This window comes from Gymnoscopelus braueri, assembly GCF_963280865.1.
Source record: "Gymnoscopelus braueri genome assembly, chromosome: 16".
Taxonomy (NCBI): Eukaryota; Metazoa; Chordata; class Actinopteri; order Myctophiformes; family Myctophidae; genus Gymnoscopelus; species Gymnoscopelus braueri.
Window position 1 is genome coordinate 52,275,737 of NC_137616.1, and position 13,805 is coordinate 52,289,541.

General features: G+C 44.7%; 2 protein-coding genes across 2 annotated transcripts in view; one reads left to right on the plus strand and one right to left on the minus strand.

Moving 5' to 3' along the window:
- The window catches only part of slc35f1 (solute carrier family 35 member F1), a 51,321-nt gene extending 40,473 nt beyond the window's left edge, over positions 1 to 10,848 (plus strand). The window contains exons 8-10 of the mRNA XM_080452351.1: positions 1 to 19; positions 9,937 to 10,054; positions 10,546 to 10,848. The exon at positions 1 to 19 is cut by the window's left edge and continues 15 nt beyond it. Coding sequence (XP_080308477.1) covers positions 1 to 19; positions 9,937 to 10,054; positions 10,546 to 10,664 — 256 coding nt within the window. The 3' untranslated portion in view covers positions 10,665 to 10,848. The remainder of the gene's footprint in view (positions 20 to 9,936; positions 10,055 to 10,545) is intronic.
- The window catches only part of LOC308102580 (E3 ubiquitin-protein ligase TRIM35-like), a gene marked incomplete at its 5' end in the record, with an annotated part of 614,451 nt that overhangs the window by 14,157 nt on the left and 586,489 nt on the right, over positions 1 to 13,805 (minus strand). The window lies entirely within an intron of this gene.

Consider the following 13,805-nt stretch of genomic DNA (forward strand, 5'->3'; position numbering starts at 1 on the left):
GATCCTCTTCCACTACAAGGTAAGAAACCTGCTCACCGCTGCCCCCTACAGTCTGTTCTGTGGACTGATCCTCTTCCACTACAAGGTAAGAAACCTGCTCACTGCTGCCCTCTACAGTCTGTTCTGTAGTAAAACAGTCTGTTTAAAATAAATAATTTACGAAAACGCATATCATGATGATTGAGCGATGCGATGCGCTGTGAGCTTGTAGATCTGTGGGAGTGACCCCGGGGTAGTGGGCGTGACCCCAGGGTAGTGGGAGTGACCCAAGGGTAGTGGGCGTGACCCCAGGGGTAGTGGGCCAGTCCCCGGGGTAGTGGGAGTGACCCCGGGGTAGTGGGCGTGACCCAGGGGATGTTGGAGTGACCCAGGGGTAGTGGGCGTGACCCAGGGGTAGTGGGCGTGACCCAGGGGTAGTGGGCGTGACCCCGGGGTAGTGGGAGTGACCCAGGGGTAGTGGGCGTGACCCAGGGGATGTTGGAGTGACCCAGGACTTTGGTACTCTAAAAGGGAATAAAGGAATGTGTAAACACAGCTGTGTTACATTACAACTAGAAAAGGAAACCACATGAATTGTGCATTTGCTGTTGGGAAGTGTTGTAAGCAAGTTTAACTTTATATCATTATAAACTAAGCTTTTGAAACAAGTAGCAGCAAATACAGTCACTTGGTATAATACAGTTGTAAAGTAGTTTTTTTTTTTGTTTACCCCCTTTTCTCCCCAATGTAGTCGTTATGCCAATTGATTCCTCTCCACACACATGTCTGTGTTGTCACTGCTGTCGTATCCTACTGACTCACATGTCAGTGAGGAGCCTTCGTCCTACTCCTCCCTCCCAACACTCCACGCTGACAGGTGGCGCCCCAGCCCGGTCATTGCACGGAGTACGTGCAATGACCGATATCACCCTCCTCTTCTCGCCCGGCTTCCCTTCCCTGAACACGGGCCAGTTGTGTTCGTGTAGACGCTCGACAAAGCCGGATGCACCGCAGTGGATTCTAACCCGCAAGTTGTACAGTAGTTTTATGACTGAGATGGATACGGAACAGACAGTGCAGGAACACACAATGATTAGTCGTCTTCAAGGTTTATCACAACAGCTCGCAGATCTTGCTGCTGTGTTTGCACATTGTTGAACCCAACAGATATGGGAGTTTTTTTTGTCATTAGTCGAAACATGACTAATGACAAAAAAAACTCAGTGGGAAGTGTGTGTCTGTGGTGTCTTGGTACAGTGGACAGGTTGTCAGTATGTGGTGTCTTGGTACAGTGGACAGGTTGTCAGTATGTGGTGTCTTGGTACAGTGGACAGGTGGTCAGTATGTGTCTGTGATGTCTTGGTACAGTAGACAGGTGGTCAGTATGTGATGTCTTGGTACAGTGGACAGGTGGTCAGTATGTGTCTGTGATGTCTTGGTACAGTGGACAGGTGGTCAGTATGTGTCTGTGGTGTCTTGGTACAGTAGACAGGTGGTCAGTATGTGATGTCTTGGTACAGTGGACAGGTGGTCAGTATGTGTATGTGATGTCTTGGTACAGTAGACAGGTGGTCAGTATGTGTCTGTGGTGTCTTGGTACAGTGGACAGGTGGACAGTATGTGATGTCTTGGTACAGTGGACAGGTGGTCAGTATGTGTCTGTGATGTCTTGGTACAGTGGACAGGTGGTCAGTATGTGTCTGTGATGTCTTGGTACAGTGGACAGGTGGTCAGTATGTGTCTGTGGTGTCTTGGTACAGTGGACAGGTGGTCAGTATGTGATGTCTTGGTACAGTGGACAGGTGATGTCTTGGTACAGTGGACAGGTGGTCAGTATGTGTCTGTGATGTCTTGGTACAGTGGACAGGTGGTCAGTATGTGTCTGTGGTGTCTTGGTACAGTAGACAGGTGGTCAGTATGTGATGTCTTGGTACAGTGGACAGGTGGTCAGTATGTGTCTGTGGTGTCTTGGTACAGTGGACAGGTGGTCAGTATGTGATGTCTTGGTACAGTGGACAGGTGGTCAGTATGTGTCTGTGATGTCTTGGTACAGTGGACAGGTGGTCAGTATGTGTCTGTGATGTCTTGGTACAGTGGACAGGTGGTCAGTATGTGTCTGTGGTGTCTTGGTACAGTAGACAGGTGATCAGTATGTGATGTCTTGGTACAGTGGACAGGTGGTCAGTATGTGTATGTGATGTCTTGGTACAGTGGACAGGTGGTCAGTATGTGTCTGTGATGTCTTGGTACAGTAGACAGGTGGTCAGTATGTGATGTCTTGGTACAGTGGACAGGTGGTCAGTATGTGTATGTGATGTCTTGGTACAGTAGACAGGTGGTCAGTATGTGTCTGTGGTGTCTTGGTACAGTGGACAGGTGGTCAGTATGTGATGTCTTGGTACAGTGGACAGGTGGTCAGTATGTGTCTGTGATGTCTTGGTACAGTGGACAGGTGGTCAGTATGTGTCTGTGATGTCTTGGTACAGTGGACAGGTGGTCAGTATGTGTCTGTGGTGTCTTGGTACAGTAGACAGGTGGTCAGTATGTGATGTCTTGGTACAGTGGACAGGTGGTCAGTATGTGATGTCTTGGTACAGTGGACAGGTGGTCAGTATGTGTCTGTGGTGTCTTGGTACAGTAGACAGGTGGTCAGTATGTGATGTCTTGGTACAGTAGACAGGTGGTCAGTATGTGATGTCTTGGTACAGTAGACAGGTGGTCAGTATGTGATGTCTTGGTACAGTGGACAGGTGGTCAGTATGTGATGTCTTGGTACAGTGGACAGGTGGTCAGTATGTGATGTCTTGGTACAGTGGACAGGTGGTCAGTATGTGATGTCTTGGTACAGTGGACAGGTGGTCAGTATGTGATGTCTTGGTACAGAGGACAGGTGGTCAGTATGTGTCTGTGATGTCTTGGTAAGTCAGTGTGTGTCTGTGACGTCTGATGATCTGATGATCTCTGATGATCTCTGATCATCATTTTTGCCAGACCCAGGGGGTCGGCCTACATGAGGCTTTGTCGGTCGGTCGATCGGTCTGTCCCTCTTTTCCTCTGCACACACGTCATGCGAAGTCCTGCCATTCAGATTTCAACCACTAGGGGTCTCTGGCAGTACCAGGTCTCCTGGTTCCCTTGTTTCGGAGGTGGAGGATGACAGAAGTTCTCTCCACCATTGTTTGAGTGAGGGCGGTTGGGTGAGGTGAGGTGACAGTGCTACCGACTGCGCCACCTCCCTTCCCGAGGCTGGCATCCCTCTTTATTCATGGCGGCCAGTTCCCACCTGATGTTGTGTGGAAGTTCAGACTGCTCCAGATCGTACTGAATAACTGCTAGCTTGCATAATGTCTTCAGACTAGGACTCAAGTCTAAGATATAAAGGCCATCTCTGTGTCCTTCAAAGAAGATGATACGATCTCCCACCATGCAACAGCAGCCACCAGTCATCCTTAACGGGCCGTTCCCCTTGGGCTTCACCTCCTTCCAGGAGAAGGTCTCTGGATTGTATTTCCAAAGATCATTGAAGTTCTGACTCTGACGAGGGACCCAACCACCAAATATGTACAGCTCTCCATTGTGGGTAAAGGCTGAATGACCACCGCGTCTTTCTGGAAGGAGCTGTGCAGAAGGTGTGTTCAGCCAGCAGTTGGTCTCTGTGTCAAACACTCTGAGGTTGTAGTAGTGCTGCCTCTGGATCCCTCGACCCCTCTGGTACCCCCCATAGCCCCCATATACAAACATCTTTGTCCCGATGATGGTGGCAGAGTGACGTGATGGTGGAGCAGGTGGTGGAGTGCCTCTGGTGTTAATTAAAGACCAGACCATTGTGATGGTGTCCAACTTGTAGATGTCATTAGTTAATCTAGTCAGATGGCTGTATCCTCCATGGATGTACATGACCTTTCCCAAGACACAGGCTGAGTGGCCAGCCCTCCCCTCTGGAACACTCCCAGAAATCCTGGGCTTGAACCATGTGTGGGCGTCGACATCAAATGCATAAAGAACCTTGTTGAAAAAAACTTCATTCCATCCCCCCCAGATGTAGACGGTATCTTCTATCAGCACAGCAGTGTGGTACCGCTGCATGCAGGGAACTTCAAGGGGACGTTCTCCTCTCTTAGATGTCACTGGGGGCAACGTCCTCCATCTCAGAGACACTGTGTTGAAGACGCAGACATTCATGTGATCCTCTAGAGGTTCATTAGAGTAACCTCCAAATGAGTACAGCTTGTACCCCACTGTCACTGCAGCATGAAAATTTAAATTCGTATCCAGTGCTTCTCGCACGTTCGCTGTCCAGTGCATCGTTGGCAGACCTGCAACCCGCTAAATATCAACTGATCTGTGACTAAATGAGTCTGAAGAGACGTTTCATGTTTCTGTTTTTCTTCAACGTCTTAAAGAATGTCTGTCGTCATGCTGCTTCAAACTCACTGCTCCCAAGTTGTCCGTGTCTGTGACTCCGCTTGACCTTCTTATACTGTCCTGATGTCACAATGACTCTGCCATGAACATATATAGACTCTCCACCGTAGCCACGCCCAAATATGGCATGTTTTTAACGGTGTCAGCATGACGTCAGACTCAAACAAGTCAGTCGGTTCCATACATGGAGCTCTAACCTTTCACGTCTTTAAGATTTATCATTATTGTTTACAGACTGAAATCTGTCAGATAAGACTCAAACACCCTTAATGCCAACCAAGTGCTCTGTAGACAAAATATGGTAGACAAAATATGGTAGACAAAATCTGTAGACAAAATATGGTGATCAATAGTATCAAATGCAGCACTAAGGTCCAACTAAACCAGTACAGAGAGGAGGTCGTTATCTGATGCAGTCATTTTGAAACTTTCAGTGCTATGGTGTGCTCTGAATCCTGACTGAAAACCTTCAAATTAATTGTTGTTATGTAAAAAGTCACATAACTGCTTGGCGACTGCTTTCTCAAGGATCTTAGAGAGAAGTGGAAGGTTTGATATAGGTCTATAGTTAGCTAAAATGCCTGAATCGAGAGTAGGCTTTTTGAGGAGAGGTTTGGTTACAGCTAGCTTAAAGGACTGTGGCACGTAGCCCGCCAACAGAGACATAGTGATCACATCGAGTAAGGATGCACCAACCGGGGTCAGGACCTCTTTAAGTAGTAGTCTAGTTGGGGCTGGATCTAAGAGACAGGTTGTGGGTTTGGAAGATGTGATCATCGAAGAGAATTCAGAGAGCTCTGATCATTTATTCTGATCTGATATGAGAGATCTGATTTATTATTTTTATTATAATGAGCATTAGTGAGGACCAATTATATGAAGATTGAATTTGGGTGGTGTGTTTTCCTTGTCACTTCTCAGGTCTATGCTTCCACTATTTGAAAATAGCAAATCTACAAGCTCACAACGTGTCGCCATAAGACAACTTGTAAGCTTGTAGATCTGCTCTTTTAGAAAATATTTGAGCAACCTAGAGATATTTTAGTGCTGTTTCTTTTATATATATCAATACTTCTGTACTTCTAAGCAAGTCACATTTTGATCACAGTCCTTTTACTTGTAAAAGAGTGTGACGGCCCTGCCCCCTCTGCCTTCACTGTTGGCTAGCCGGCAGCCTGAGTGAGTAGGGTGGAGTGGAGGTGAGGTGGTTTGGGAGAGTATATTCACCTGTTTCCTAGGCTGTGTGTTTTCCACTTCCTGTCGATTTGATCCAATGAAATCCAATGAAACTGGTCAGATGACCAATGATATCCAATGAAATCGAGCTCTCCCACAACTTCTCATTCTCTTTCTCTCCTCCCTGAAAGCAAGGTAATTAGAAAAGAAGGTAGGGACATTCTAGGGGGCGGGCCGACGCCATTGCTTGCATGGCAGACGCCATTGATGCTCATGGGAGCCAAAACTGGAACAGGAAGTTTGGTGAAATACTATGAAGTCTATGCCAGCCAGCTGGACCAGCTTGTGAACAAACACTATTTCTGAACGATTGTGTCCTTTGTCAGATAATCGGTTCAGGAATATAAAAGAAGACATATCACAGGTTTTTATCCAATCAATTAGGATTTTTTTAGCACACTGTATGATTTTATTGAAGCATCTAAACAGCGTCATGTATCATCCATAGACTGTATAAAAATCGTCTCTGGCAGTGTTGCCAGATTGTGTGAGAGAAATAAGCAACCAGGTCTAGGAAAACAAGCCCAAAAGAAGCACCGGGGGCCAGGGGTCTTCAACGTTTTCTCAAACTGATGGGGAGATGGAGCAGGGACCCCCTACCCTACCTCGACCCCTACCTCGTAGGGTGGGGGGGTGGGGGGTACATTTATAATTAATTGCACAATAGTCATGTATACAAGCTATTCAAAATGGACATAATCATTTATAGATATCATTTATTTAATACATAAATGTGGAAAATGTTTAAAAAATATATGAAGACAAATGGGACATTTTTGAAGAAAAAAAATATATATATAAAAAATATTTGTATATATATATATATATATATATATATTGCAGTTTGCATATATATATATATATTTTAATTGTCTAATCAAGCAACAATTTTGCAGACCCCCTGCAGTACATCGCGGACCCCCTAGGGGTCGCGGACCCCTGTTGAAGACTTTCACTAGGCCATTATGAGCACTTTAAACCTTTACTGTATACATTGAAAATAGCCGATCTACAAGCTCACAGCGAGATCTGCTATTAAAAAAAAAATAACTACACTTTATAAAAAAAGCCCCAAAAAACGCAACCACCAACTACCAATATTTACAAGCAACTTCACAGAAAAATAAGCCCAAATTCGCTTATAATAAGTGGCACTTTTTGTTCTCAACTGACTGTTACCATCCAGACTCAATTAAATCCCAAGAAAGGTTGAGGCGTGGCAGCTCAGAGAGAATCATTTTGGCTGGACCAGCAACTAGGAAGCCATATGACTTCAAGACGTTTCTTGCCAATGATGACAACAAAAAGCAGTTTTGCCAGCTCCTGCTACGTGTTTGGAATGACCAACAGGCAGCTTCAAGGCTGGAGAGAACAGAGATGGCAGTGCTGATCGTGGAGGGGAAAGCCCATCAACTGGCCTCATCAAATGGAAAGGTAAATAGGAAGCCTATATTCTTCTTCTTGAGATTTTTTGTCTAGATCTGGAATTGGTGATGAAGTAATCAAAATGCAATGGCCCTGTGTTTCAGGTTGAGGTGTGTGAGCGCCCTGAAATCTACAGCAAACAGGAAGAAACTGACACAAGGGTGGTGCTGTACCTTCATTATGCTGCTGCGCTAGGATACGAGAGTGTTGTGGTCAGAACGCCTGACACAGACATTTTTGCTATTCTTCTGTACCATGCTCATGCCATCAAGTTGACAGTTTACCTAGATACAGGATCAGGGAAGCATCGCCAACTTCTCAACCTCTCTGAGCTTGAAGAATCCCTGGGAGAAGACTACTGTGCCACTCTTCTGGGATTCTATGTGTTCAGTGGAGAAGACTGCACCAGTGCATTCAAAGGGAAGGGGAAGGTGGGGCCCTTGAAAAAGCTGGAAAAGAATCCCAGGTTTCGCGAGGCATTTCGTCAGCCTGGTGACGACTGGAATGTCAAGCCTGAGGTGATGAGGCAGTTGGAGCAATTCACGTGTCTGCTGTATGGACAGAGTCACGAGTCTTCAGTGGACATCGCCCGTGCCAAGTTGCTGCAGAAAATGGTGGGGGCGGATGACAAACTCAGTTCTAAATCTAATGTTGACCTGGCTCGCCTTCCTCCATGCTACTCTGCTCTGAAGCCACACATCCAACGTGTGAACCACCGTGTTGCCTTATACAAGCGAGCTGATGAAGCTATTGTGGAAAAACCAAACCCCTATGATGAAGGGCAGGGATGGTTGAAAACCGAAGGGGAATTGACACCAGTGTGGTCCTGCGGTCCAGTCCTACCAACCTCACTGGTTGATCTCCTTGACACTGGAGATCATGGACAAGAAGACAACGAGATTGAGGAATTTGAGGAAAATTTTGACTCTGACGAGTTCTATGATGACTGATTAATGTGACTGTGCATTTTGTTCTGCATGGTGCAAGTTAGTGTATATGGTGGACACTGTTTGTACACTGTTGCTTACAAATGTCCCTGTGTACAGGGCAGGATACTGTAATGTGTGTATTTAGTTCATTGTTCATTACAGAGGATGTTGTTTTGTGTGTGATGTTATGCTGTATGTTATAAAGCTTGCTTAAAAACTCTGTCTAGACATCTTATTTGCACATAGAAACCTATTGTTGGATTCTTGGCTTCTGGAAAGCCACTGACTGAATTTAATATTTTCTCCGATTTGAGGTATAGTGCAGACTTTTGGCTACAGAAAGAGTAATTTTCAAGATAGAAAGGTCATCTTGGGCTTAAATTAAAGCTTAGGGACATGGGACGTTTTCTATATACAAGTGGGGCAGTGATACTCACAAAAAAGTGATGGAAAATTACCATTTTTGTTGTTGTTTGTCAAGCGGACAGTATATTTTTCTGTGTTTCTGGGGATTATATAGGTCATATTTATAAATACAATGGTAGCAAGCCCCAAAATGCTATTCTGCTACTTACCCTTATGTGTCAGGATAGTCCATGACAAATGTCAGACTACCATGTCTATTTTTGGAATTTTGGTGAATTAATATTTGCATTTACATAATTTCGCCAGAGCCATATACAAAAAAGGGGATTTTGAGGTAGGTGGGACATTTTGACAACTTTTTATCATAGCTCATCATTTTCAGCACATTTTTTCCAATAAGAAAAACCAGATTAGAAGTATAATTCCGGGGGGTGCATGATACCCCCCTGCAGTGACTAGACTAATTACTTTACAAAGGTATCAGTCATTCAGAAAAATATTTTGTTCATGAGCTGATCCACTGGGCTCTCATTAACTCCAATGCATTCCACTGAACGCAAGGCTGCAGTCTGGCTCCATGGTGCGACGAATCTGACGGCTGGAATTGCATGATAGCGAAAATGACGTAGATGACCCTACCTTCTTTAAATATATCTTGCCTGAAAGCAGGATCTCTGTTACCTGGCCTGTGGGGCCTAACTCTTTTGTTTCAGTTCCTTTACACACCTTATACAACACTCACACAGCACATTCCACACATCCATACACTGCATTACATTACTGATTACTGACTTGCTCACATCTCATACTTTGATTGCTTTTGGTTATCCATATTCTTTAATTAATTCAGATCAATAAATATAATTTAATACAATATAGAGCTATTTAACACTGTTAATAAAGGATAAGGATAATTCCTTTTAACAGGTCGTTCATGAAAGTCCTTGCGGTCTTGTTTCCAATGAGAACCTGTGAGCAATTGGGGTTAAGAGTCTTGCTCAGGGACAAATTTCATATCATCGGCACATATGCTGGGATAGCCTGGAATCGAACCTGGGGCAACCAGGGCCAGCTGGTTCCCTAGGCGGGCTCACTAACCACTCAGCTATGGCCGCCCTGTTACTGAACAAACACTCTATAGCAATGATTACTATCACAATATAGAGCTATTTAACACTGATACTGAACAAACACTCTATAGTAATGATTACTATCACAATATAGAGCTATATAACACTGTTACTGAACAAACACTCTATAGTAATGATTACTATCACAATATAGAGCTATATAACACTGTTACTGAACACACACTCTATAGCAATGATTACTATCACAATATAGAGCTATTTAACACTGTTACTGAACACACACTCTATAGCAATGATTACTATCACAATATAAAGCTATTTAATCTTTATTTTAACACGTAACTTACAGCACTTTTAATGAGGTGTAACGTGTGTTTCCTCAGTTCTTTTAATGAGGTGTAACGTGTGTTTCCTCAGTTCTTTTAATGAGGTGTAACGTGTGTTTCCTCAGTTCTTTTAATGAGGTGTAACGTGTGTTTCCTCAGTTCTCAGGTCTGTACCTGTTGTCGTTGGTGGTTCTGGTGTTGGGTCTGTGTCTCTACGCCTCCTCCTCCACATACGTGGCTCAGGACCCTCGTGTCTACAAGCAGTTCCGCAACGCAGGTACCATAAGCCCTGTGGTTTTTTGTTTTTGTCTCATTCCTATAAGCCAATAATTTGATGACCGGCATCGGTTCCGGTAGGAGACACAAAGAGTCTCCTTTGTATCTCCTATACCGGAACGGGTCCACTGGTCACCAAATGATTGGCTTAGGAATGAGAGAAAAACAAAAAAATAAGTACTTTTTGGGGGTGAACTATCCCTTTAATATGTATTCCTGGAAAGTTAGCATGCTGTAATAGAATATAGATTGTTCTCACATTAATAAAAAAAAACAAATAACAAAATCTTGTTTGAAATGTCCAAACCTGCCTATCGATGATGTCACTGGTAGGTGGGTTTCTGAACTGTCCACAGTCCACCAATGAGACACAGAGTAGACAGAAATATTACCATATTATCATGAGCATTAGAGGACCATTAATATGAAGATAGGTTGAAAATGTCTGCAGTGCTCCTTTAAGTGAAATAACAAATAAATCTTCTTTTGCAGGCAGCCACCCAGACATGGACACGCCCCCTCGCCCAGGGGGCAGAGCTACGGAGCCGTCCGTCACGTACACCAGCCTGGGACTGGAAGTGGAGGAGGAGTCACGCGTGCGAGTGGTGTGACACGCCCGCCACGACCGACCAATAGAAAAAGAGCAAGGACTAAAGACCACCTCTGCTTTACTTCCTGTATCTGTGTGTGATGTCACGGAGGTGGCCCCGCCTCTTTAGCCAGTTGAACCCCACCCACCATGCCTATTTGGGGGGGGGGGGGGGGGGGGTTGTGGCGCTATGTTAACTAATTTCACTGGGGACCCCCTGGTACCCTACCCCCCCGGACCACTGGTGGTCCCCGGACCACTGGTTGAGAACCACTGCTTTAGCTCCATGGTCACTGAACTACATATTGAACCCAACAGTCACTCAATTAAGACACAATCTTCCCAACATTCTGACACTAAAATGGCTTTTTTTCAGACGAGACAATTCAGGAGAACATCAACTTTGTTATCGACCTTTTCTCTTTTCCCAGCAACACACTCTCGCAACATCTAGCGCCACCGGTAATCAATCATAAGACGCTCCGATATCAGACGGCGAGTTCGTAGGAGACCATTAAATGCATAGATATATAAACCTAGACACCTCATTGGTCTCTGCAGTTCATTGGAGCGACCTGTGTCGCGGGCGCCATTTTGGAGAAGGCAAGCTTCTTGACTACTGGCCAATCACAGCGCGTCTTTTCCCGGGACTTGTCAGAATCTAGTTGTATGAATAAAAATATCCCGTTATATTTCTATACAACTAGATTCTGCCAAGTCCCGGAAAAGAGAGGTGCCTCTCTGTCTGTTTGTCTGTCTGTCTGTCTGTCTGTCTGTCTGTCTGTCTGCCGGTCGGGCGGCCTGACTGATTGGGCCAGCCGTTAAATCAATCAGCCACACATTGTGTCAACCCCTCCCACTGCGGTATAGCCCCGCCCACAGCCGTAAAGCCCCGCCCACAGCCGTGTAGCTCCACCCATAACCGTACACTATGGTTCAAAAGTGGGTGGATCCATGCCGGATGGGTGTGGTGAGTGTGTGGGGTGTGGTGAGTCTGTGGGGTGTGGTGCGATGCGGTTGGTGGTGGTTTATGATTTCGGAACAGTTTGAATAGAGTACAGAAGTCCTGACGTCACTCGTTCATCCCCTGGTTCGTAAAGTCATTTCTCTATGGAGAATAACATTGGGTCATCATAGAATCGTCTCATTGTGGTCCAAAAATGAACAAACTGTCTCGGCGATATTGTCAGGGAGGAGGTTCTGTATCGTTTATGATAGTCAGTCACGTATATTTGATACAGTCTGTTTCTGGCGAAAATGTAACTAATTCGGCGGAAGTAACATTAGCGTTTTCTCACCGTCAGTTGATGCTTCATATCCATAAGAGTCAAACCGCCGGGGTCATTTGTTTATTTTTGGAACACAGTTCTTATTTGACGCGATATTAAATACGTCTAACCGCGAACCAGGTAGACAAACCTAGGATGTGTAAATTACGTCACGACTTCGGTGCTCTATAGCCTATATATTTTTCATATTCCCAAAATTCTCTCCTTCTTGTGCTTAATCGCAAAAAAAAAAATCCCATTCAGACACATTCCAATATGACAATATTATTGTCTGCCTTTTGTTATTTTAAAGGACTTATTATGTTACTGCAGCACAACTCTACTTGTTTTTGTTTTAGATATTGTGTGTTTTAGATAGATAGATACATAGATACATAGATACATAGATACATAGATACATAGATACATAGATAGATTGATTTACCTTACCTAGATCAATACCTTTATTGATCCCGTGGGGGGAAATCAGGTGCCCAGAGGCAGCACAGCAGTTAGAGTTACAGAGGTAAAGAGAAAAGGTCCTTACACACCGGGGCGATTTTTTTCACGCGAATAATATGTTTTTAACCTTCTAAAGTCAATGCAAGCTTCCACACCAGTTTCGCGGAGCGAAAAAAACGTCTTTTAATTATTCGGAACGAGTCTGAATTTTGCGTATATTCGGATATTCGCCGGTGTGTAACCGCCTTAATACAGCAATACGAGTCAAGAAAAAGAAAACAAGAAGCGCCGTCAATACAGAACAACAGTATACAATAAAAACAAATAAAGTGTCCATTACAGTCAATACAATGAGAAAGAAAGTGACAATGTTCACAGTGAGAGAGAAAAGAAAAAAAAAGTTTTCTTATCGAATGGGTTCCCAGGTTGGATTGAAAATAACGCAACGAGCCACAGGTCATCATGTCACTGCAGCTGATCCTTATGTGCTCGCCTTATAGTCGTTCGCCTATATAATAGATGATCTACAAGCTCACAACGTGAAGCGATGCTTGTCTATCTAACCCTAACCCTAACCCTTTTGGGACGAGCCACAGAGTTGGATTCACCCCCCAGAAATGGGGGGGGGGGCGGAGTGTCACTGGGGGGGGGGTTCTCCAGTGACACAGACACAGTGCAATTTCGGCAGTAAGAAATGTGTGTATAAAGTAGTAATAATGCGAAATGTCATCGCAAAACCGATAATCCGCAATAGGCCTCTGTGCACAGCGGCCATATTGGAAAGAAAATGGGCCTCTTCCTTACTGTTACCAATCGTGTTACCAATGACACTAATGAAGGCTCTGTTCCATTTAGTGCAATCTGGGAACCCAGAGCCAAGATGAGAATGAAAAACAGCGCCCTCTGCTGTTTGTACTATCTCATCTTGGCTCTGGGACAATGACAACGTAGCACCCGTGCGCAAGGAAACCGGGGTTTAGGTCTGCCTTCAGCTTTCACTTCCGGTGGTGCCACTATGTTTTCATTCCCACTATAATATTTCTACACGGAACACTAACACCACTTCTCCCAGAGAACATGGATCGTTTTGGTTATAAGCCCACTTGTTTCTATGATAAAAGAGCAAGTTAAAATGTGAATATCTTTCCGTGGTTTTGTCTGCTCCGCGGACTATTGTTAAATTAGTTTGGGTTTGTTTCGAGGGGGAAGGATCGACGGACACGTGAATCCCGCCCACTACATTTGATTGGGTAAAGCGCGGCCTGCTTCCTGATCTGAAGGCACGCCCACTTGTAGCCCAGTGCGTACACGTTATGACAAACCTTACAAACACGTTATGACACGTTATGACAAACCTCAGAGTTACAAACCCATAAGGGGTCCATTTGGAACCCTTCTCAAGGAACCATGAGGGTCTCTGGACCACACTTTGA